Here is a 26990-nt window from a genome sequence, read left to right as displayed (position 1 = left end):
AGAACAGTTCCCTGAGGCACACCACTGGTCACTGGCCTCCATACAGAAGAAAACCTGTCTACAATCACTCTTTGCCTTCTGTGAGCAAGATCCCAAAGCAAGATCCCCTTGGATCCCCATGCCTCCTTACTTTCTCAATAAGCCTTGCATGGGGTACCTTATCAAATGTCTTGCTGAAATCCATATACACTACATCCACTGTCCTACCTTCATCAATGTGTTTTGTTACATCCTCAAAAAATTCAATTGGGCTCATAAGGCACAACCTGCCTTTGATGCTGACTATTCGTAATCATATTGTGCCTCTCCAAATGTTCATAAATCCTGCCTCTCAGGAGCTTTTCCATCAGATTTCCAACCACTGAAGTAAGACTCACTGGTCTATAATTTCCTGGGCTATCTCTACTCCCTTTCTTGAATAAGGGAACAATATATGCAACAGTCCAATCCTCCAGAACCTCTCCCATCCCATTGATGATGCAAAGACCATTGTCAGAGGCTCAGTAATCACCTCCCTTGACTCCCACAGTAGGCTGGGGTACCTCTCATCTGGTCCTGGAGACTTATCCAACTTGATGCTTTCAAAAAGCTCCAGCATCTTCTTTCTTGATGTCCATATGCTCAAGCTTTTCAATCTGCTGTAAGTCATCCCTACAATCACCAAGATCCTTTTCTGTAGTGAATACTGAAGCAAAGAATTCATTAAGTATCTCTGCTATCTCTGGTTCCATACACACTTTTCCACTGTCACACTTGACTGGTCCTATTCTGTCACATCTTAGCCTCTTGCTCTTCACATGCTTGTAGAATGCCTTGGGTTTTCCTTAATCCCACTCGCCAAGGCCTACTCATTTCATTTTCAATCTTATTTTATTGATTTAAAAGAATACGGATAAATACAAGTCAGAGGAGAAGTCATCTCAAATACATATTTCAATAATAGTACAAAGAAAGGAATATACACTGTCAAAATCATATATAGTATTAAGCTAATATAAAGAAAAAAAAGAACCACAACTCTTAACAACTTATAGAAAAAAAACTCAAAAATTTCTGTTATTGAGAGGGAAAAACCCACTAATCTAACCTAAAACAAAAAAAAAGGGACTGGGCAGACCATTTTGAGGATACAATTTAAAAAAAGGAAAAATCCTTCTGGTCAAATCTAAAAATTTTGTGGAGAAGAGAAAAAAAAATTAACTTTAAAAGAAAAACAAATTAGATCATATGAAGATATTGAATAAAAGTTCGCCAAATTTGCTCAAATTTCAAAGATGTATCAAATGTCCGACTCCTAATTTTCTCCAAACTTAAACACAACATAATGGAGGACAGCCAGAAAAAAACAGTAGGTGGATTGGGATCCTTCTAATACAATAGAATAGCTCTCCAAGCCAATAAAGTTGAGAAAGCTATCATGCATTTCCTGCTTCCGTTGGAATAATCCCAAAGATTGCCATAAATGAATTGGGTTGTAGGTCCAAACCTGTGACTTTTGATAACATTCTAAAAACATCTCTCCAAAAATTATTTAACTTTATGTGGGACCAAAACATATTGAGTTAAGGTAGCCACCTCAGTGTTTCATCTGTCACAGGTGGGATTTATATTAGAAGGAATATGCGTTAGTTTATCTTTTGATATATGCGCCCTGTGCACTACCTTGAACTGAATCAAGGAGTGATGGGCACAGATAGATGAATTGTTAACTAAATGACAAATTTTATTCCATTGATCATCTGAAAGTGACTCTTTAAGTTCCAATTCCCAAGCATGTTTAACCTTATCATTAGATGTCATTCGTAAATTCAATTGCCGTTTATATACAATGGCTATCAATCCTTTTTGAAATGGTTTAAGCTGAAAGATAACATCTATCATTCTGGTAAATGAGCAAATGGGTAATTCGGTAACAAATTGCATAAAAAAATTCCTGACTTGTAAATATCTAAAAAATTGTGCATTAGATAAATCATATTTGTCCACTAGCTGTGAAAAAGACATTTAGCAATCCTCTTAAAAAAAAATCTAGAAACATTTTTATTCCCTCAGTTTTCCATGTTAAAAAGGCCTTATCTAAAATTCATGGTTATAAAAAATAGTTAAGATGGATATTACTAGAAAGAACAAAGTTATTTAAGTCAAAAAATCTGCGAAACTGAAACCAAATTTTTAATCTATGTCCAACAATGGGACTAAGATCTTGTCTACCAATCCTGGAAAACAAAAAAGGAAGAGGAACTCCCAGTAAAGAAGCCAAAGAGAACTGCCTTACTGAGTTCTCCTCTAAGTCTGACCATTGAGGACAGTCCTGGTTATCTATACAGTGAATCCAAAAAGTGATATAACAAATATTAATTGCCTAGTAATAAAATCTAAAGTTTGGGAAAGCCAAGCCTCCATCTTTTTTAATTTTTGCAATAAAGTTTTACTCACTCTAGAACTCTTATTATTCCAGATATATGACAGGATCATAGAATCTATTCTATCAAAAAATGTTTTCAGGACAAAGGATGGAACAGCTTGAAACGTATAAAAATTTTGGTAAATTGTCATTTTTATAGCATTTATTCAACCAATTAACAACATCATCATAGGTGACCATTTGGAAAGCATTTGTTGTATATATTCAATTAAAGGAAGAAAATTATATTTATATAGACCTTTAAAATTTTTAGTAATTTTAATACCAAGATAGGTAAAATAATTTTAGCAATAATAAAAGGTATTTGATCATAATGATCAGAATAATTATTAATAGTAATTAATTCATGTTTATGTAAATTTAACTTGTATCCAGAGAAAGTACTAAATTCAGTAAATATGGATAACATAGAGAGAATAGATTTCCTAGGGTCTGAAATGTAAACTAATAAATCATCTGCGTATAACCAAACCTTATGTACTTTATCCCCTCTCTTAATACCCTGAACAGAGTTGGAATCCCTAAGAGCGATAGCAAGTGGTTCTAAAACCAAATTAAATAATAAAAGACTAAGAGGACCACCCTGACGGGTTCCTCTATATAGTCTAAAATAAGGAGATTTTTGATTGTTAGTTATAACCACAGCCATCGGGGCTTGATAGATCAGTTTGATCCAGGAAATAAATCCCGGACCAAAATTAAATCTCTCCAAAACCTGAAAAAAATAAGGCCATTCCACCCTATCAAAAGTTTTCCCTGCTTCGAGAGAAACAATACATTCAGATTCTTTAACTGAGAATAAATAATATTTAACAAACTTCTAATATTAAAATGTGAATACCTATTTTTAATAAATCCAGTTTGATCATTTGAAATAACAGTAGGCAAAGGATTCTCAAGCCTATTGGCCAGAATCTTAGAGAGAATTTTAAAATCCACATTCAATAAGGAAATTGGTCTATAGGAGGTACATTCAGATAGATCTTTCCCTTTTTTAGGAATCAATGAAATTGATGCATCATAAAAAATTTTCAGAAGATTCCCAGAAGATATAGAATCAGTGAAAGTTTGACAAAGACGTGATGTAAGAATTTCAGTAAAGGTCTTATAAAATTCCACTGTATATCCATCTGGTCCCGGAGCTTTCCCTAGTTGCATAGAGGATATAGCCCTAGCTATTTCCTCATGTTTCCTAGTGTATTAATATCTTGAATAGAAATTTTAGGTACATTTAATTTTTGTAAAAATCTATTCATAATGATAGTATTATCAGAGAATTCAATTTTATATAGATTAGAATAGAGATCCATAAATATCTTATTAATTTCATGACAGTCTAATGTTTCAGTTCTATCCGGTCTACGTATTTTCAAAATTTATCTTCTGACCATATTTGGCTTCAACTGACCAGCCAGCAATTTACCTGATTTATCACCATGTATATAAAAATGACATTTAGATTTAAAACTCTGCTGCTCAATGGGGAAGGTCAAAAGCAGATCATGCTGTGTTTGGAGTTCAACCCTTTCCTTATACAGATCTTCACTAGGTCTTACTGAATACGCTTTATTTATCTCTCTAATTTTATTAATAATCATTAAAAGTTCCACTTTGGTTTTCCTTCTTAAACCTGATGAATATGAAATTATCTGTCCCCTAAGAAAGGATTTCATCGTATCCCATCTAACCAAATTTGACATACCTTCAAGGCCAAGGCTTTCTTATGGCCCTTCTGACTCTCCTAATTTTATTCTTAAACTCCTTCCTGCTGGCCCTATAATCTTCTACATCTCTATCATTACCTAGTTTTTTGATCCTTCTGGAAGCTTTTCTTTTGTTCTCGATGAGATTTTCAACAGCCTTTGTACACCACGGTTCGCACACCCTACCTTCCTTTCCCTGTTTCATTGGAATGTACCTATGCAGAACGCCATACAAGTATCCCCTGGACATTTGCCACATTTCTGCTGTACATTTCCATGAGAACATCTGTTCCCAAATTATACTTCCAAGTTCCTGCCTGACAGCTCTTACTCCAATTAAACACTTTCCTAACTTGTCTGTTCCTTTCCTTCTCCAATGCTATGGTAAAGGAGATAGAATTGTGATCACTATCTCCAAAATGCTCTCCCACTGAGAGACCTGACACCTGACCAGGTTCATTTCCCAATACCAGATCAAGTACAGCCTCTCCACTTGTAGGCCTATCTATGTATTGTGTCAGGAAACCATCCTGAACACACCTAACAAACTCCACCCCATCTGAACCCCTTGCTCTAGGGCAGGGGTCAGCAACCTTTACCACTGAAAGAGCCACTTGGACCCGTTTCCCACAGAAAAGAAAACACTGGGAGCCGCAAAACCCGTTTGACATTTAAAATGAAATAACACTGCATACAACGTTTTTTTTGCCTTTATGCTATGTATAAACAAACTATAATGTGTTGCATTTATGAAATTGATGAACTCCTGCAGAGAAAACGAAATTACATTTCTGCATGCAACAAAAACATTTTGAACTCCGAAAAAAAGACGTTGGGTTGAAAGTTACTTTTAAGTAAAATATTCAATGTCTATTTGAGTCCTTCTTGTATTTATGAAAAACGCCGAACTTAAATTTTCCGCCAGCAGCAAACCAAAAATAACGTCAGCCAGCTGTCATCCTGAAAAATGAAAGGACTATTTCACTGAACAATGAAAAAATATGAATATAAGTAAAATAATAGGCAATTAAAATATTTATCATACTTGGTTAATGGGATTTCTGCTCCTGGACCTCAGCGCACAGCGTCTGCACATCAGGGCTGTATGATGTCACCTTCATCTTTACACAGGATCGCAAGCTGTCATCTGTGAGGTTTTCAATATCACTCCATTTGTGTTTCTGAGCAAGAACGGCCTTCTGACGGGCAACATCTTCAAGGTCTGCTGTCAAGCGTCTAAACTTGGACACCCATATGTCTTTGTCGGCTATGTCGGCCAGTTCCATCTCAAGATCAGGTTGACTCACACCTGCCAATGCAGTCGTATTCAGTAGGGAAGGATCGATGCTTAAGGGAGTGACCGGGAAGGATAATGTGTTTTTTTCCTCTCTGAACTCACAGAAGCGTTTCCCAAACGATGTTTGCATTGCGATGATTGCAGAATGTAAATACTCCGAAATTATCATGTCGTGACCTTGTTTGAACTCTCTCAAATTGGGGAAGTGAGACAAAGTGCCTTTCTGTAAATCTCTGGCAAGCACTGTCAACTTGCGCTCGAATGCCAAAACATCCTCCAACATGTGCAGGGCTGTACGTCCTTTCCCCTGAAGAGCTGTGTTCAGCGTGTTCAGGTGCGCTGTCATGTCTACCATGAAGTGTAGCTTTTCCAGCCACTCTGGCTGTTCCAGCTCAGGAAAGGTGAGCCCTTTGCTGCCCAGGAAAGTTTTCACTTCTTCCAGACACGCGACAAAGCGTTTCAGCACCTTCCGTCTGGACAGCCAGCGATAAAAACACGTTGTAGCGGTGTTAGTAAACTGCAGTCAAAGATAGCTTTATTCGAACTAAACAGCCTTGCTTTTAAGCCTCCCTCAACCCAGCCCCCATGGACGCAGATGCTGCAAAAGACGCGTACTCACAAACCCCCGTAGGCTATCTCCCTTAGCCGGAATGCTGGCTAATTGTGAGCCGTTTCGGATGTGGCAGGAAATGTGTCGCTACACTTAGGTTGTACAAGATCACCATAATTACATTTCAAAAGCTAACAAACTAACATAAAATACATTTTAATTAAATACTGACCAATTATTTCCCAAAGCCACAGGGAGCCGCAGCACAGAGGTGAAAGAGCCACAAATGGCTCGGGAGCCGCAGGTTGCCGACCCCCGCTCTAGGGAGATGCCAATCAATATTTGGGAAATTTAAATCTCCCACCCCGACAACCCTGTTATTATTATACCTTTACAGATTCTGTCTCCCTATCTGCTCCTCAATGTCCCTGTTACTACTGGGTGGTCTATAGACAACACGCAGTAGAGTTATTTACCTCTTCCTGTTTCTAACTTCCACCCACAGAAACTCAGTAGACATTTCTCCATGACTTTTTCCTTTTCTGCAGCCGTGACACTATAACTGATCAAGAGTGCCATGCCCCCACCTCTTTTGCCTCCTTCCCTGTCCTTTCTGAAATATCTAAAGCCTGGAACTCAAAGTAACCATTCCTGCCCTTGAGCCATCCAAGTCTCTGCAATGGCCACAACATCATAACTCCAAGTACTGATCCACGCTCTAAGTTCATCTGCTTTGTTCATGATGCTTCTTGCATTAAAATAGACACACCTCAAAACATCAGTCTGAGTGCATCCCTTCTCTATTACCTGCCTATCCTCCCTCTTGCACTGTCTCCAAGCTTTCTCTATTTGTGAGCCAACTGCCCCTTCCTCCATCTCTTCAGTTTGGTTCCCACCCTCCAGTAATTCTAGTTTAAACCCTCCCCAATAGCCTTCAAAAATCTCACTGCCAGGCTGTTGATCCCCCTCAGATTCAAGTGTAACCCGTCCTTTTTGTACAGGTCACGTCTGCCCCAAAAGAGATTCCAGTGATCCAGAAATATGAATTCTTGCCCCCTGCTCCAATCCCTCAGCCACACATTTATCCTCCACCTCACTCTATTCCTATACTCACCGTCACGTGGCACAGGCAGTAATCCTGAGATTACTACCTTTGAGGTCCTGCTTCTCAGCTTTCTTCCTAACTCCCTGTTTTCAGGACATCCTCCCTTTTTCTACCTATGTTGTTGGTACCAATATGTACCACGACTTCTGGCTGTTCACCTTCCCACTTCAGGATATCGTGGACTCAATCAGAAACATCCCAGATCCTGGCACCTGGGAGGCAAACTACCATCCGTGTTTCTTTCCTGCATCCACAGAATTTTATGTCTTCCTCCCCTAACTAGAGTCCCCTATTACTGCTGCCTTCTTCCTCTCCCTACCCTTCTGAGTCTCTGTGCCAGAGGTGCAGCCACTGTTGTTTCCAAGTAGGCCGTCCCCTCCAACAGTACTCAAACAGGAGTACTTATTGTTAAGGGGGACAGCCACAGCCTCTAGTATCTAACTCTTACCCTTCCCTCTCCTGACTATTACCCATCTATCTATCTCTCAAGGCCCTGGTGTGACTACTTGGCTATAGCTCCTCTCTATCACCTCCTCACTTTTCCTGACCAGACAAAGGTCATCAAGCTGCATCTCAATTTCGCGAACACGGTCCCTAAGGAGCTGCAGCTCGATGCACCTGTTGTAGATGTGGCCTTCTAGGAGGCTGGGACATCAGCCTCACAGACATACTTCCTGTTTCTATTCTTCACAGGAAACCTACCTCACCTCAGCCCATTATCACCAAAGTCCTGTTGAGCCAAAGCCCTCCTACTCTGACTCCTCCTCCTCTGGCGCCCACGCTATAAAGCTGTCTCCTTTTAAACTCTTTGCGCTGGTTGAACTCGCTGACGTCCATGTGCTTGTGCAATCATCCCTTGATCAAACCCTATTGTATTTACACCTATCCTTAATCTATCTGTATATGAGTTCCTCAGTGTCCCAGGTTATTGGTTGCTGGGGGGGGGGGAGTGTCTGTAGTACAATCCCATCAGAGAGATTGCACCCTTCCTATTTTTGAATTCTACCCATAAAAACTCAGTGAACAAGCTCTCCATTATGTCCCCTAAGTGCAGCTCTGATATTGTCTGAGTAGTTGTGCAAGTCCTCTACCTCTTTTACCACCCTCTCTATCTTTCCTAAAACATTGAAACCCTGTGACATTAAGCATCTATTCCTGTCCCTCTCTCAACTAAGTCTCTGTATATCATAGTTCCATGTACCGATCCATGCTCTAAGTTGATTAACTTTACCCATAATATTCCTAGCATTAAAATGCACACACATCAAACTGTCTCATAATATTGATTACTTTGCTCCTGTTTTTACTGGCCCCTTGCGTTTACCTTCTATCCATCCCTCCACTTTCTGACCCCGTTACGTACCCGTGGGTATCTTGTACTTGTCACGTGACAGTGGAGTTGAAGCTATACTGGACTTAAGGTAGTGGTCTTGTGATGGTGGAGTGACGTCATTTTCCCGCTAGTAGAGGTCATGTGACAGGTTTTTTTTAAAACAGGGTATAAAAGGAGGACCCCTCTCTGTGAGGAGGGGCAGTTCATGGTTGGATTTGCCATTTTGACTCCATGCCACTGCGTGATCCAATATTATGACGCAGTTTGTTTGAAAGGTGGAGTTTTACTTAATGCCTAAAGTTTAAAAGGTCATTGCCGGCAGTTTCTTTATAATACTGCCAGTTAAAAATCAGTGGAGAGTGAAGATCGAAGTTTGGGAGCTAAAAGATCGAGGAAAGTCGATTTCGACAGTGAAACAGGTTCGACCTTGTTTGATCCTCATTCAGAAGGAGTTCATTGGCTGTGCCCGTGGTAACCCCTGCAAATAATCGCAGAAAGGGTTGGGTCCAGTTTTGTCAAGGAAAGGTCAGTGCCTTTAAGCCATTTCATTTTCATCTTCATAAATTCTCTGGGAAAAGTATAGTTCGACTGGGAACTGCAACAACATGACGTGAAAGAGAATTTAAATAGTCTAAAAAGTCTCTCCTTTAATGGACTGTAAACATTTTAAACTTTTGCAGTACTACTTTGAAGAACTGTTTCTGCAACATCGCTTTAAGAACTGTTTTTGCTTTATTCCTTTAAGAACTGTTTAAGCTGCTGCACAGCAGCTGATCTCCGGTTACGTTAGTTGTTTATTTACTTTTGGGGGGGCTTTGTTTTTCAGTGTTTAATAAATGTTTTATTTGTTATATTAAAAAAACCCTGCCTCACTTATATATTTATTGTTGCTGAATCCGTAACACCTTGTGTTCAGGTTCACATCCCCTAAACTAGTTTAAACCCTCCTGAATAACACTAGCTAACCTCCCAGCTAGGATATTGCTCCCCTCCAGTTTAGGTGCAACATGTCCCTTGTATACATATCATTCTTGTTCCAGAAAAAAGTTCCGACTATCTCAGAACGTGAAACCCTGCCCTCTGTACTAGTTCATAGAAACATAGAAAATAGGGGCAGGAGTAAGCCATTCGGCCCTTTAAGCCTGCATCGCCATTCAGTATGATCATGGCTGATCATCCAACTCAGAACCTTGTACCTGCTTTCTCTCCATACCCCCTGATCCCTTTAGCCACAAGGGCCATATCTAACTTAGCCAATTATTCATCTGCACTATCATTCTATTACTGTCTCAATTAACACATGGCACTGGGAGTAATCCAGAGATTACTATTCTTCAGCTTCTTTCCTAACTGCCTTATTCACAGCATATGATCTCTTCCCCATTTCTACCTATGTCATTGGTGCCAATATCACCATGACCTCTGGCTGCTCACTTACCTCTTGAGAATCTTCTGCAGCCACCCTGAGACATCCTGGACCTTAGCACCTGGGAGACAACAGATAATCTTGGCCACTCTTCCATGACAATAGAGTCTCCTGACCATCCCCCTAACTATCTAGTGATTGGAGAATCACTAATGCTCTGCCTGAACTCACCCTTCCCTGCTGAGCCTCAGTGCCATTGACTTAGCTACTGCTGCTATGTACTGATAAGTCATTCCACCCCCCCCGCCCACTAGCAGCCTGCAAAGGGATATACTTGTTGCTGAGAAGAACAGCCAGAGGGGAAACCTGCACTAACAGCGTACTCCACTTGCATCTCCTGGTAGATACCTATGTACTATCTGAAGCCAGCACTCTAGGTGTGACCACCTCAGTAAAAGTTTCATCTATAAGGTTTTTAACCTCCCTTATGAGATTTCATCAGCTTATTTCTCAAACATTCTACCCACTAATTGGAGTCCATAATCTGCAGCATTTTATTGTCCCCATTTCCATCTTCCAGCAGCTGTTGCAATCTCCTTACATCCCTGCCCTACCTGGCTCCATCTGGCCATTAACCACTCCTTATCTTGAGCCTTCTATTGCAAGCCAACTCCCATATCTCCCCACACCCTAACATCTTTATACTGGCTATCTGTCTTTTACACTACCAGTCCCAATGCAGGATCTTGATCTGAAACATCGACTATTTCTTTACCACTAAGAACAGTAGGACCATGTTTATTCTCAGTTTTTGACATGAGATAGGAAGGCCTTTGATCATCGGTGAGCACTGTATTGCACAGAGGGGAGGACGGTAGGCTGATGGTGAGATCTGGTGAACACTGTATTACACAGACGGAAGGACAGTAGGCTGATGGTGAGTGCTGTATTACACAGAGGGGAGGACGGTAGGCTGATGGTGAGTGCTGTATTTCAAGGCGGAGGACGGTAGGTTGATGGTGAGCGCTGTATTGCACAGAGGGGAGGACGGTAGGCTGATGGTGAGCGCTGTATTGCACAGAGGGGAGGACGGTAGGCTGATGGTGAGCGCTGTATTGCACAGAGGGGAGGACAGTAGGCTGATGGTGAGCGCTGTATTGCACAGAGGGGAGGATGGTAGGCTGATGGTGAGCGCTGTATTTCACAGGGGAGGACGGTAGGCTGATGGTGAGTGCTGTATTGCACAGAAGGGAGGACAGTAGGCTGATGGTGAGCGCTGTATTGCACAGAGGGGAGGACGATAGGCTGATGGTGAGCGCTGTATTGCACAGAGGGGAGGACGGTAGGCTGATGGTGAGCGCTGTATTGCACAGAGGGGAGGACGGTAGGCTGATGGTGAGCGCTATATTGCACAGAGGGGAGGACGGTAGGCTGATGGTGAATGCTGTATTGCACAGAGGGGAGGACGGTAGGCTGATGGTGAGCGCTGTATTGCACAGAGGGGAGGACGGTAGGCTGATGGTGAGTGCTGTATTGCACAGAAGGGAGGACAGTAGGCTGATGGTGAGCGCTGTATTGCACAGAGGGGAGGACGATAGGCTGATGGTGAGCGCTGTATTGCACAGAGGGGAGGACGGTAGGCTGATGGTGAATGCTGTATTGCACAGAGGGGAGGACGGTAGGCTGATGGTGAGCACTGTATTGCACAGAGGGGAGGACGGTAGGCTGATGGTGAGCTCTGGTGAACACTGTATTACACAGATGGAAGGACAGTAGGCTGATGGTGAGTGCTGTATTGCACAGAGGGGAGGACGGTAGGCTGATGGTGAATGCTGTATTGCACAGAGGGGAGGACGGTAGGCTGATGGTGAGCGCTGTATTGCACAGAGGGGAGGACGGTAGGCTGATGGTGAGCGCTGTATTTCACAGAGGGGAGGACAGTAGGCTGATGGTGAGCGCTGTATTGCACAGAGGGGAGGACGGTAGGCTGATGGTGAGTGCTGTATTTCACAGGGGAGGATGGTAGGCTGATGGTGAGTGCTGTATTGCACAGAGTGGAGGACGGTAGGCTGATGGTGAATGCTGTATTGCACAGAGTGGAGGACGGTAGGCAGATGGTGAGCGCTGTATTGCACAGAGGGGAGGACGGTAGGTTGATGGTGAGCGCTGTATTGCACAGAGGGGAGGACGGTAGGCTGATGGTGAGCGCTGTATTGCACAGAGGGGAGGACGGTAGGCTGACGGTGAGCACTGTATTTCACAGGGGAGGACGGTAGGCTGATGGTGAGTGCTGTATTGCACAGAGGGGAGGACGGTAGGCTGATGGTGAGCGCTATATTGCACAGAGGGGAGGACGGTAGGCTGATGGTGAGCGCTATATTGCTCAGAGGGGAGGACGGTAGGCTGATGGTGAGCGCTGTATTGCACAGAAGGGAGGACGGTAGGCTGATGGTGAGCGCTGTATTGCACAGAGGGGAGGACGGTAGGCTGATGCTGAACACTGTATTGCACAGACGGAAGGATGGTTGGCTGATGAGGAGTGTGAATTGTGTTTTCTGAGCATTGAATGGACTCATCCAATTTGCGCTGTGACATCAGCCTCTCCCTTCCGAATTACCTTTCCCAACTTCCCCTTAAGCGCAGCTGACTGACTTATGGGAGCAAACAAGCTCTACCAGTATAGTAGAAATTTGGAGGGAAATTTTCATTCTAAAGAAGGAATTTTTACCAGCCATGACTCAGCTGCTGGCCTGCCACTTTGCTGTTGTCACAAATGGTGGATGGTGTTGGTTATAAGTGAATTGCATTGGGAAGTGTTCATTTTTTTTTTGGTTTTCTCATTTAGTTATTTATCATGCCGTTCTTTTGTACATTTTATTAACCCCTATTTCATTGTGCTTAATCTGTGGCAAGCAACTTACAAATGCAGCAATGGCTTCAGCAAACTTAACTACGTCACAGCCATATGACATGAAAAAGTGCTGATTATTTTAAATGGCTGTAGAAATCTCAACATAAACAGTATAGCTTTTAACTAAAATCAATTTGCAACTTCTATTTAAATTAAATCTACCAAGCCAACCTTTAGAAAAATCAAATTGCATTTCAGCTATAAGCCAGTTATTTAACAGAAATTTATTATGTTTGCATTACACATTTTTAAAATTTATGAAAGGGAAAGAAAGATTAATTTCAATAAAGATAAGCTAAACTTAACTACCTGTTTTTTCCCCAAGAAAAGTTAGCTAAAAATTCACTATCTACTCAAAAGAGCATTAACAATTATTTTTAAGATTATTACATCAACTACTTACTCATCATGCTAACGTACCGTGAGCTATAGATATATTACTTATTATGCAGGGGCTCCCTGAGAACTGAGAATTATTTCAAGGGTCCCTTCAGGGCAAAAAGATTGAGTATGTCTGGTCTAGTTGAAACAATATCAAGGAGTTGTTCAGTCTTTTCTCTCTGGCATTCAAATCCCCCGGTTCCCAATCCTTGATTATCAGTTTCTTTTCTCACTCAATTTTTCCTGTCTTAATCTCAGTAAGGCTTTTAATTTTTCTTTTGATAACCTAAGCTTTGCTCATGGCCTGCCCTGCACCTCTCCAAAGTTATAGCACATTGCTCCTGTCACCAATATTCTAGATCAGGGGTGTCAAACTCATTTTAGGTCACGGGCCGGATTGGGCAAAATGCAGCTTCATGCGGGCCGGATCAGTCGGGCGCATGCGAACGCAGCTTTCACTGCCTCCGCTTTTTCAGCCTGTTCTCATGTGTCTCAGTCTCTGCTATAACTACCAAGTGTTTCACTTCACAAATTCCGTTTCTTATGAAGAAGACAGCTGAGCAAGCATTATTTTTATGATTGGTATTAACTTACAATCATAGGCTTCATATCGCTGGGCCATTAATAATTAAAATAATAGATCTATCTAAAATGATCTCGCGGGCCGGATATAATTGTACGCCGGGCCAGATATGGCCCGCGGGCCTTGAGTTTGACACCTATGTTCTAGATTATGGGTGTGAATGATGGAGCCATCCATCACCTCAGCTCTAATAATCAAATACTAATCCTCTCTGCCATATTGTGATTCATTAAGCATCAATACAAGAGAAGCAGCACCATCAAGTGGCTGAGAGATGGGATAATCTGGCAACCCAAATTGTTGAGTTCAGGGCCAAATAAACATTTGGATAAAGTGATCCACATTGGATTGGACTGTTCCAGTATTTAAATATGTATTTTATCCACATTTAAATGTTTTGGTTAGCAATACTGCACACCTTCTATGATTTATTTCCAAGTGAATAAATCAATAATTGTACATTAAAGCAATATTTGGGTTAAATAAGAAAAAGGAAAAAATTAGAACTCTGGCCTGGGTCAGGTTCAGATAGACCATTGTTAGCTTGGATTTTAACCTTCTCAAGCAGCTCTCTCAATGAAAGCAACATTCAACATAAGACTGATTAAATCATCAAATATAGCATCTGACGAAGACAAATGTAAGTGAATAGGATGCATGTTAATGATTGAAGCTATGATGGTCAATAGTGGAGTACACAAGATCAGAGATTCAAAAAGGTAGATGATTAGTAGGACTGAGGGAGATTATAGAAAGAGAGTGTGTGAGAGGGAGGGAGAGCGAGAGCGAGAGGGAGTGACAGTGACTGACTAAGCTGTGGAGGAACCATAAATCAAAAAGTTGGAAAGCAAGTCTTTATTTGTATCCCAGTAAAGGCTATGAACACAGGTGTGATGCAAATTAGGTAGAAGTTAGGACAAAACAACCAAGTTTAAATGGCAGGTTTACTAAAGATAAAGTGTGAAGTACCAGCCAGGAGTAGCCAAAGTCTAGAGGTAACGAAGGCATGGACGAGTGTTTCATCAGTAGATAAGCCAAACAAGGAACAAAGTCACTGATATTACCGAGTTAAAATAGCCTATCACAAACAAGTTAAAAGTAATCATGCAGCAAAATTTGGTAGCAATATTGAAATATTTAACTTCTGACTACCACTAGTGATAGCAATGAAATTAATGACAAAGAAAGAATTTGTTGAAGGGGTGAAAGGCAATGATGACAAGAACGGCTGAGCAGATCTGAGGGAAGCTAATATCCTTTCATTGCAATGTCCCTGCTCCATATTATTCAGCTGCAAATGAACATGTAAAATACTTTCTACAGTTTAATATAGGATAACGTTATCCTGAGAAGCTCAATCATAAGAGACATACAAGATATTTTATATTTTATTTTCATTAAACATGTTTGAAGTCTAGTTACTTTGTGTTTTAATCTGTTATTACTGATAAAATGTCATTAATTTTATACAGAATAGAAACACGACTTTCAGACCTATACATCCATATCAACCAAGGTCTTTCTAAGCTAGTCCCATATGTCTGCATTTAGCCTGTATCCCTCTGAATATTTCTTATCGATGCACCCATCCATCCCTTTTAACCATAATAAATATACTCACCTCTATCACTTTCCTAGATAGCTCATTCCATATACCTGCTACAACGTGAGTCATGCTTTCAAAAGTTCTGATCCAAATTAAATGATGACCAAGGACACTGAACATTTCTGTACTGCGCTGATACACATAATTAGTGAAAAATCAGTTTGTGAAGCATTATTCATAGGATTGGGTGAGAGAAACCACTCTCCCTATAATTTTTTTCCCTAACTGAAGTTACAAGAGCAGAATGGTACATAACTAAGGATAACAGCAGGAGAGAGGGAGGGAAACAAAGGCATGGTATATTAATAAATGCAATAATCAACAAAAAGCCTCTGACATCCACAAATCAAACACCTACTAATCTGTACCAACCACCTCAAATAAGGTTCACAGTAAGACAAAGGAAAACACAGACCACTTAACATGCTCGATAAATCATTTTTGAGTGGATACAAAAATCAAAGATGAAATTTACCATTGCCATCAATAAGCTTGTATGAGAAATAGTGTTTGAAGATTGAGACTTCATACCTCGCACAACACTCATAATCAACTGAGCAGATATAACCCTTGTCCTATGTATTCTTGAGAAATGAGTGACTGAGGACACCTCAAAAGACTGCAGCAATATCATCATCAAATTACTCTGCTTAAGTTACTATAAAGGCAACCAATTCTACACATTTAAATAAAATGTGTCCCTAGTAAGATAAAACATCTTTCATTTCTCTAGTGTTAATGATAACATTTCCAAGATTTGCATTTTTTATGCAACACTCTAATTATTTATGAACTATTCCACCAAGACTGCCTCTTGTAAGAATGCCTTCTAAGGATGTTCACTTTATATGATCCAGGTCTGTACTATACTTCATTTCATAAAATGAAATAGGCAGATAAGGAAATGTATAAAGTGTACATTTCATAATCAAATTTTCCAGCTTTGAAGAATGAAACTCTAATCCTCTAAGTATATTCAGAGAAACAATAAACCTATGTAAGTGTGATGGAAGTTTGAGGTGAATTACTGATCAACATTGTAACAACCTCCTGCATATTCAGCACCAGGTACCTAAAATTCAACATTTGTTACACACTGGAATAGCATACAACTTAGATCTCATCTCTGTACAGTCATCTCAAAATGAATACCAATACAGCATGAGCACACAGAATGCTAATCTTATACTTTTATCAGTCAAATTTACAAAATCATTGTAAAAATACTTCCAGTAGAAAATTCAATTTTCAAAATGTGCCAACAGACTTGCGCCACAATTCTGATTTCTTAATTATAAAGAACATTAGCAGTGTTATTCATAACGAAAAAGATTTAAACTGTTCAATGCAAGCCATGTAACCATTTTATAGTTCATACATCTTAAGATTCTAACATCACAATTGATTCTTTATTCAGATTAGCAAAGTTGCAAATATCTTCAAGATTCATTTATTATCAAAGAATGTATAAATTATACAACTTGAGATTTGCTAGCTCACATGTAGCCACAAAGCAAGAAACCCAAAAGAACCCAATTAAAGAAAAAAGGAACAAAAATAAAAGACCAACACTCAATGCACAAGAGAAAAGAAAGTTTTTTGAAAATCATGCAAGCAATTGAAGCGAACAACAGCAGCATTCCAAACCAAAACAGAGTCCTCAGATCTGAACCCTGAAGCAGCCCAGACTATGCCCAAAGCCTTGCTTAACAGTTCATCATATTACAGAGCACAGCAGCTGGGGCAGTCTTCATAATTTTTGTGGCATGGAGATGGCGACCACAGAGAACAAGCAAAATCAACTCTCATCCCAATTTCTACAGGGCACAATTGAGAGCATTCTGACTGGCTGCATCACTGCCTGGTATGGGAACTGTAGCTCCCTTAATCGCAGGATTCTGCAGAGTGGTGCAGACAGCCCATTGCATCTGTAGTTGTAAACTTCCCATGATTCAGGATGTTTACAAAGACAGGTGTGTAAAAAGGGCTCGTAGGATCATTGGGGACCCAAGTCACCCCAACTACAATCTATTCCAGCTGCTACCATCCAGAAATGGTACCGCAGCACAAAAGGCAGGACCAACAGGCTCTGGGACAGCTTCTTCCACCAGGCCATCAGACTGATTAACTCACGCTGATTTGAGTATAACTCTGTTACATTGACTGTTCTATTTATTATAAATTACTATGATTGCACATTGCACACTTAGACCGAGACATAATGCAAAGATTTTTATTCCTCATGTATGTGAAGGATGCAAGTAGTAAAGTCAATTCAAATTCAATACCCTACCTTTTCAGTCTATTTGGGGCAGCAGTTAAATTGACCCAACAGTGGAACAGCAAAAGTCTCTGGTGCCTTGGAGAGAGGAGTGAAGATCACAGAGAGTGAACAAAATCAGCTTTCATCTCTGATCTGAGCTGGCAACAGACTGGAAACTGTTGTGGAAGGACTTGCTATTTCCCTCCACAGATGCTGCCTGACTCAGTAAGTTCTGTCAGCATTGTGTGCTGTTCCAGATTCCAGCATTTGCAGTATCTTGAGTTGGTATATATTTTGTGGTGGCCTCGACAAGCAGTAGAAATGATGGAAACCTGCAGTCTGAAGTCTTATACAGCACTACAGTACAAAAACAGGCTCTTTGGCACATCTAGCCTGTGCCAACCTCTTTTTCTGTCTAGCCCTATCAACCTGCACTTAGACCATAGCCTTCAATGCAGCTCCCTTCCAGGTACCTATTCAACCTTTCCTTAAATGAAAAAAAATTAACCTGCATTCACCACTTCCACTGGCAGATTGCTCCACAACTTCACTGCTCTCTGAGTGAAGAAGTTTCCCCTAAAACATTTCAGCTTTCATCCTTAACCAATGATCTATATTTCTAGTCTCACCCAAACTCAGTGGAAAACACCTGCTTCCATTTACTATATCTATATCCTTCATAATTTTGTATACCTATCAAATCTCTCCTTATTCTCCTATGCTCGATGGATAAAGTCTTAACCTATTCAACCTTTCCATATAACACTGGGACTCAAGTCCCAGCAACATCCTTGTAAATTTTTCTCTGCACTCTTTCAATCTTATAGATATGTTTCCTGTAGGTATATGACAAGAACTGCAGACAATACTCCAAATTTGGCCTCACCAACATCATATACAACTTCATCATAGCATCCCAACTCCTGTACTCAATACTCTGATTTATGAAGACCAATGTGCCAAAATCACTGTTTACAACACTATCTACTTGTGACTCCACTTTAAAGGAATTATGGATTTGTAGTTCCAGATGCCTTCGTTCTGCTACACTCCTCAGTGCCCTACCATTCACTGTGTAAGACCAATTCTGTTCTTCCAACATACAACACCTCACATTTGTCTGAATTAAATTCCATCTGTCATTTTCAGCACATTTTTCTCCTGGTCCAGATCTCACTGCAAGCTTTGACAGGTTTCTTCACTGTCCACTATGCCCCCAGTCTAGATGTCATCCAAATAATCAAGTTTCCAGTTTACCACATTATCATTCAAATCATTTTTTAATTTTTGTTATTTTAGCAATACAGCATACCGCTATATATGACAAATAATATATCTAGTACCAATCCCTCCAGCATATCACTTATCACAGGCCTCCAGTCACAGAAGCAATTATCTACTATCATTCTCTAGCTTCTTCCATTAAGCCAATATTGAATCCAATTTACTACTTCATCGCCAAGCGACTGAACCTTCTGTACCAGCCTCAATGCAGACTTTGTCAAAGGTTTTGCTGAGGTCCATGCAGACAAAGTCTACTGCCATTCCTTCATCAACTTTCCTGGTAACTTCCTCAAAAAACACTATAAGACTGGTTAAACATGACCTACCACGCACAAACCACATGCATGGCAGGTCATGTCTAACTAATCTTATAATCAAAGGCCCTGTCTATCCAAATACTTTCATATCCTGTCCCTTAGAATACTTTCCAATAATTTACCCACTACTGACATCAGTCTCACCAACCTATAATTTCCTGGCATATTCTTAGAGCCTTTGTTGAACAACAAAACAACATTAGCTATCCTGCAGTTCTTCAGCACTTCACCTATGACTAAGAACATTTTAAGTATCTCTGCCGGAGCCCCTGCAATTCCTGCATTAGACTCCAATAACGTCCTAGGAGACACCTTGGCAGGCCCTGGGGACTTAGCCACTCTAATTTTCCTCAGAACTGCAAGTACTTCCACTTCTATAATCAGGACTTCACTACTGTTTTGTCTCTGTTTATGTACTCTGCTCCCATCTCTTGAGTAAATATAGATGAAAAAAAGATCAATTTAAGATCTCCCTCATTTCTTTTGGTTCCATGCATAGATAACAATGGTAAGTTTCAAGCAGACCAATTTTGTCCCTTGCTATCCTTTTGCTCTTAATGTATGTGTAGAAGCCATTGGGATTCTCCTTTACCTCACCTGCCAGAGCAATCTCATGTCTGCTTTCAGCTCTCCTGATTTCCCTCTCAAGTATTCTCTTAAATGTCTTAGACTCAAATGCTTAATCTGTTCCTTGCTGCCTATTGCTGGTATTCACTTCCTCTTTTTCTTTCAGACAGCCAACATATCCCTCAAAAACCTAGTTCCTTAAACCTGTTAACATTTCCTTTTATTCTAACCAGAGTATACAAACTGTATACTCTCAATATTTCACTATTGAAAGCTTCCCATTTAGCACACATCCTTTTTGCCAGAAAACAACCTAAACAAAAATAACCTTAAAGTGAAATAAGATTTTAAAGAAGTTAACATCAGCAACATAATATTGGGAAAAAATGAAGGAACTGAAAAGCTAAATACTTATGGCCTACTGATCTGGATTCATTTGTTGCCATTATCCAAACTTCCATAACTTCTGGAATGGTTTCAATTGATAATACAGAAGAACTCATCTGATTTTCTTCAGTCATGTTAAAGTGTTCACTTTCAGTAAAATATAAAAAAATCAAATTTCTGCAACTAACAAATACAATGCATTATAAAATACTTGGAAGAAATATTTTTATGAGTATTTTTATACTTTTAATGGAAGTGTTGCTGTGTTAAAAAGTGTTACTAAATTAATGTAATTATAAATTATAAAAACAGAATACTCTATTTTTATTCCTTGGTTACATCATACAAGGACATATATTGGTTTAATTATATGCCTTAGAAATTAAACATGTAGAAACTGTACTAAATCTTCTATGTGAAAAGATATTCAAAGTTAAAAAGAAAATATCAGAAACATGTTTTCAAAAGGTCAGGGGGGGGGAGAGGAAAATTAAAATTTTAGATAAAAACAAAAATTAATCTTGCTGGAAGCACGATATGGATTCCAGCAAACTGTCAGTCTGTTTCACATTCTGTTCAAAGAAAATTGGCACGGTGTAAAATGGGTCACCTATTTGCTGTCAGTTAAGTGGCCAACTTCAAAGGCCTTATTGCTTAATTCTAGAATTTTGTTTTATGTTGATGTTCTTTTCTGATTTGCTAATAGATTTACTTCCCAAGGGCTATTGCATTTCTGGTTTTGTGTTATAATATTTTTTTCCTCCAAAGATCATGGAAGCAAGCTTTGTAATACATGAAAAAATGGGGAAAAAAGGCTTTCACTCCTGGAAGTAAATGGTATGTCATATCAAAAGTTGAGTTTTCAGTGGTCAAGAATCTACACAAATTCATTTCTTCTGTAATTCTTATTAACACTTGATAGGCAATAGACAAAAAAAAAGCCTTTTGGAATGGAAAAAAAATATTTGTTTTATAAAAGATGAAAACATTGCTACAGTGGCATGCAAAAGTTTGGGCACCCCTTGTCAAAATTTCTGTTACTGTGGATAGCTAAGCGAGTAAAAGATGACCTGATTTCCAAAAGGCATAAAGTTAAAGATGACACATTTCTTTAATATTTTAGGCAAGATTAGTTCTTTATTTCCATCTTTTATAGTTTCAAAATAACAATAAAGGAAAAAGGTCCGAAGCAAAAGTTTGGACATCCTGCGTGGTCAGTACTGAGTAACACCCCCTTTGGTAAGTATCACAGCTCGTAAACGTTGTCCGTAGCCAGCTAAAAATCTTTCAATTCTTGTTTGAAGGATTTTCACCTATTCTTCCTTGCAAAAGGCTTTTAGTTCTGTGAGATTCTTGGGCCATCTTGAATGCACTGCTTTTTGAGGTCTATCCACAGATTTTCGATGATGTTTAGGTCAGGGAACTGTGAAGACCATGGCAAAACCTTCAGCTTGCACCTCTTGAGGTAGTCCATTGTGGATTATGAGGTGTGTTTAGGATCATTATCCTGTTATAGAAGCCATCCTCTTTTCATCTTCAGCCTCCTTACATAAGGTGTGATGTTTGCTTCCAGAATTTGCTGGTATTTAATTGAATTCATTCCCAGTGAAATGTTCCCTGTGCCACTGGCTACAACACAAGCCCAAAGCATGATCGATCCACCCCCGTACTTATCAGCTGGAGAGGTGCTCTTTTCATGAAATTCTGCACCCTTTTTTCTCCAAACATACCTTTGCTCACTGCGGCCAAAAAATTCTATTTTAACTTTATCACTCCACAGGACTTGTTTCCAAACTGCATCAGGCTTGTTTAGATGTTCCTTTGCAAGCTTCTGATGCTGAATTTTGTGGTGAGGATGCAGGAGTGGTTTTCTTCTGATGACTCTTCCATGAAGGTCATATTTGTGCAGGTGCCGCTGCACAGTAGAACAGTGCACCACCACTCCAGAGTCTGCTAAATCTTCCTGAAGGTCTTTTGCAGTCAAACGGGGCTTTTGATTTGCCTTTCTAGCAATCCTATGAGCAGTTCTCTTAGAAAGTTTTCTTGATCTTCGAGACCTCAACTTGACATCCACCATTCCTGTTAACTGCCATTTCTTAATTACATTACGAACTGAAAACACTTCGCTATCTTCTTATAGCCTTCTGCTTTGTGGGCATCATTTATTTTAATTTGCAGAGTGCTTGGCACCTGCTTAGAGGAGCCCATGGCTGCTGATTGTTGGCACAAGGTTTGAGGAGTCAGGGTGTTTGTAAAGCTTTGAAATTTGCAATACCTGGCCTTTCCTAACACTGACTGTGAACAAGCCATAGCCTTAACAAGCTAATTAAGGCCTGAGACCTTGGTAGAAATTACCTGAGAGCTCAAATCTCTTGGGGTGCCCAAACTTTTGCATGGTGCTCCTTTCCTTTTTTTCCCACTCTAAAATTGTACAAAACAAAAACAATGCACTAATCTTGCTTAAAAAGTTGAAAAGGATGTTTCATCTTTAACTTTATGACTTTTGGCGATCAGTTCATCTTTTTCTCGCTTAGCTATTCACAGTAACAGAAATTTTGACCAGTTGTGCCCAAACTTTTGCATGCCTTGGTATATCACAGCCCAAAAAAAGACAAGTAGTATTGTGAGAAATAAAAGCATCATGTTCTTGAACCAAAACATAAATTGGAGCAGACATGCACTTTTGCCTGTATACAAGTACATCAACTTAATTAATATACTGTATATGTGAAATACTGCTGAATGGATTGAGTGGCTTTGTGGCCAAATTTGAGAATGATAGAAAGATAATAGAGTGGCAAGCAGTGCTGAGAAAGCAGGTGGTCTGCAGAAGACTTGGACAGATTAAGAGAATGGACAAAGAAGTGTTGTTAGATGTAATACAGTGTAGGGATAGTGGAATCCACTGGCTGGTTGGTTGAGTGCAGTCACAATAACAACCTTAAACTCATTGTCAGTGAGGAACTAATTGTGGACTTCAGGAAAGGGATGTTGGGAGAAGACATACCCGTCCTTAATTAGGAATCAGCAGTGGAATGGGGGAGCAGCTTCAAGTTCCTGGAGGTTAACATTTCTGACATATTGATGCAATTACAAAAAAGGGATGCCAGGAGCTATATTTTATTAAGAGTTTGAGGAGATTTGGTACATCACAAAAGCAAATTTCTACAGGTGTACCATGGAGAGCATTCTGACAGGCCTCATTAACATCTGGTATGAAAGTACCAATGCACAGAATCAGACAAAGCTGCAAAGGGTTGTAAACTTAGACAGCTCCATTATGGGCATTAGCCTCCCCACCATCCAGACCATTTTCAATAGGTGATGTCTCAAGAAATTGGCATTCATAATTAAGGACTATCATCATCCAAGACATGTCCTTTTCTCATTGCTAGCATTAGAGAAGACAAACACTCAACTCTTTAGGGACAACTTCTTCACCTCAGTCATCAGATTTCTGAGTGGATTATGAACACTACCCCACTTTTTGTAGTACTTATCATAGTAACTTGTACTCATATTTTTAAATTTGTATTGCACTGCACTGCTGCTGCAAAACACAAATTTCATGATATATGCGAGTAATAAATCTGATTCTGGTTGTATTGTCATGCATCTTGGTAAAAGAAGTAAAGATGTAGACAATTTTCTAAACAGCAAGCAAATCCAGAAATTGGAGGTGGAAATGGATTTGGAAATTCTATTGAAGGAATCACAAAAAAATTAACTCAAAATTAATTAGTCAGTAGTAAGGAAGGCAAATGCAGTCTTAGCATACATATTGAAAAGTCTAGAAGATAAAATCAAGGATGTAAAGCTGAGAAACACACACCAGTATCTGCAAATTTTCATGTGTATATAAAGCTGTGGCTTTAAAAGGTATTAATCAGACCATATTTGGAGCATTGTAAGCAGTTTTGGGCCTCATATTTAAGAAAGAATGTGCTGGCATTGGGGAAGGTCTGAGAAGGTTTATGACAATGATCCCGGGAAGGAAAGGTTTAATGTATCAGTAATATTTGATGGCTCTGACCTATACTGACCAGAATTTAGAAGAATGAGTGGGATATCAGTGAAACCTACTGAGCACCGAAAGGCGTAACTACAGTGCACATGGAATGTATGTTTCCAATAATAGAGAAGTCAAGGACCAGAGGGCACAGCTGCAGAATAGAAGGATGTCCCTTCAGAATAGAGATAAAGAGGAATTTCTTTAACCACAGGGCAGTGAATTTGTAAATTAATTACTAGTTAGCTGTGGAGGCCAAGTCATTGGATTGATAGCATTCTTGATTAGAAAGGGAGTCAAAGGTTATAGGGAGAAGGCAGGAAAATGGGATTGAGAAGGAAAATAAAAGAGCCAGAACCGAATGTCAGAGAAGAATCGATGGGCTGAATGATCTAATTCTACTTCTATGTCTTATGGTGTAAATCAGTTATCTAGCATGTTAATGCAAGATTATATTGGGATGCATTATCTGTCAGAATAATGACACAAAGGTCAGTAAAGAAGTACAGCTATCTCACTGCAAATTGTCAAACTAAAGGCAAAAAGCTCACAGTATGTAGAGTGAAAAAAAGGTAACAACATGAAGACAAGTCTCACAAATAAGATTTCCTTTCCATTTAGTTCTTAGCGTTTTCAATGGACCTATATGTACATATGTAGTTGTTCTTTTTTCTCTTGATGTGGATGGTTAATTTATTTTACATGATGCTTGATCAGCAAGTGTATCTACAATCATATATTCAATAAAGTATAAGTTTACTATCTCAGAAAATTCTAGAATAGTGTATTCAATAAAAAGCAATAAAATGTGTGTGCTCACATTTCCCCCTCCCCAAATGAGTCAATAATCAAAACATTCCCTTTTTTGTTTAAGATTGTGTAAGAAACATTTCAAGTACCCAATAAATAAATAAATGTTTTTCAAAATAGCATTTTGAAAATATTTATTATGTATCTTGTAAGTAACCACTAAAAATCTAAGATTCCAAGCAGTATCAATGAAAAAGCAGATATTGTCTTGAGTTCCTAATTGTGTTCATGTTTCATAACTCATTTCCAAACAAATAAGCATGTTAACTCTTTCTTGCTAATCAGAATCCCAGTCACAATTATTGTCACTCTCTTATATGATATGATATTTGTTTTGATGCAGTAATACAGTACAAAGACATAAAATTACATATAATTACTAATTACATTTGTTGGGAATTCTATGTAGAATGAAGTTACATGAAAAAATGAATTAAAAATATTTTATCTAATAAAGCTTTATAACTGTTAGCTAAGTAAAATAGATTTAAAAAGTCACAGGCTATTTTTTCCAATATAAAACTAAATATAATGGAAAATCATGTCAAATCCAAGTGTCATTTCATTCCGTTTTCAAGATATTTAGCACTTAAATTAATTCAAAATTCTGGTCCTCAACTTTAGTCAAACTATTTAATAAATTAAGCTAGAAAATTCTCCAGTTTAATTGTTCTTCCTGTTGACTGTCCCCCTTCATCAGTTGCTGCTAATGGTATAAATACATAATACTGCAACACTAGATGGCAGTGCCAGAGGTCACATTAAAGTGGCCTACATAAAAGTCATTTCAAACTGAAGTTTTTCTGCAAATAGTATCTTCAGTTGTTGATAACGTAAACGAAATTACCACTACTTATAATCCTTAACAATTGATTATGAAACTTTAAACTTATTAACTGTAATAAAATAATTTAATTGCCCGTGTTGAATATTTATTCAAAAATCATAATTTACAATAAATATTGTTTAAAAACTTAATTCTATCATGCTCCCGACAAGATCAAAGAAAGATCTTAAAGTTTTCAGGTAAGTTAACGAAATTAGGTCAGTTTTCTGATGTCAGTCGGGATGAGTCGAGCTTCGCTTTTTTCCCTTGTCTTACCAGCCCCACTAATCTATTAAAGAATAATACATCTAAAATGATCAAACAACATAAGATAATTTACAGAGGGAAGCTGACGCAAAAGGGAACCCTTGTCAACCTTATTCCACACCCTCGTAAGTCAGTAAGTAAGCTCATTTACAAAGTTGTATCTGCACATATGGTGACCTTGAGATGACAACGCGTGTCGAAATTCCTCCGGTTTGTTACAACACAGAGGAAACCACCTAAACACAACTAAGTTGATTGAAACCATATAGGTCAGACAAACCAGCAGCCTCACGTTCCTGCACAGACCAATTTACAAACTTCGAAAAACAAAAACAGAACACTGACAGTACCTAATGAATTAAAGCGAAAGTTACAAGATTCAAACATAAGTAATACTTCTATACTGTGCTTTGCAATAACAGCTAGTGGCTTCTATGTAACTGCGTTTATTGATCACCTAAAAGAAAAACATTTACCGCGATGAAGGCTAAGAAAGCTGCAGGTAGCAGGCAGGGCCAGCAGGTGGCGCCATTGCTCGACGGCAGAACGTGGGCACCTTGAGGAAAGGTCGCCCGGAGCCCGGCGGTCACCTCAGCACCATGGCAGCCCGCAGCCCGCAGCCCGCCACCGCCGCCGCCCCGCTCAAGGTGCCCGCTGCTGTCTACACCGTTCACGTAAAATCACCTCAGCACCGTGGCAGCCCGCTCACGGTGCCCGGCCTTGCCAACACCATTCATGGAGAAAGGTCGCCCGGAGCCGGACGGACGGTCACCTCGGCAGCCCCCCGCGCCCGGTACTGCCAACACCGTTCCTGAGACTCATCACACACGCACGGCAGATGCTGGCAGCCGGCAAATACTGTTTCAAAGAAATGTGGCTGGTTGCCGCTGGAGTGGTCCAAACGTGCGGCTACCCAAACTATCGCGATCGAACGAAAACTTCTCCCGTTAATTCCACGACCAAAGGTCTCAGAGTTGCTGCAAGAGACTGGTGTACTCAC

The 26990-nt window shown here is 39.7% G+C and overlaps 2 protein-coding genes across 6 annotated transcripts in view; both read right to left on the bottom strand.

The window, feature by feature from the left end:
• Window positions 1–26990, bottom strand: part of LOC132405202 (gamma-aminobutyric acid receptor subunit beta-2) — a 181805-nt gene that overhangs the window by 153782 nt on the left and 1033 nt on the right. The window lies entirely within an intron of this gene.
• On the bottom strand, window positions 4841–6291 carry LOC132405201 (general transcription factor II-I repeat domain-containing protein 2-like). Its single transcript, XM_059989888.1, has 2 exons — window positions 5174–6291; window positions 4841–5088 (listed from the first exon to the last, which is right to left on the bottom strand). Exon 1 carries the CDS (start codon window positions 5778–5780, stop codon window positions 5178–5180), a length of 603 nt encoding a protein of 200 aa, XP_059845871.1. The 5' UTR covers window positions 5781–6291; the 3' UTR covers window positions 4841–5088; window positions 5174–5177.

The sequence above is a fragment of the Hypanus sabinus genome, chromosome 15, assembly GCF_030144855.1.
Source record: "Hypanus sabinus isolate sHypSab1 chromosome 15, sHypSab1.hap1, whole genome shotgun sequence".
NCBI lineage: Eukaryota > Metazoa > Chordata > Chondrichthyes > Myliobatiformes > Dasyatidae > Hypanus > Hypanus sabinus.
Note: the sequence above shows the minus strand (reverse complement) of the source record. Positions and strands in the feature narration are given on the sequence as shown.

Bases quoted from the DNA above. Each gene is read 5' to 3' on its own strand.
- LOC132405201 (XM_059989888.1), bottom strand. From the start codon at position 5,780: ATGGTAGACATGACAGCGCACCTGAACACGCTGAACACAGCTCTTCAG.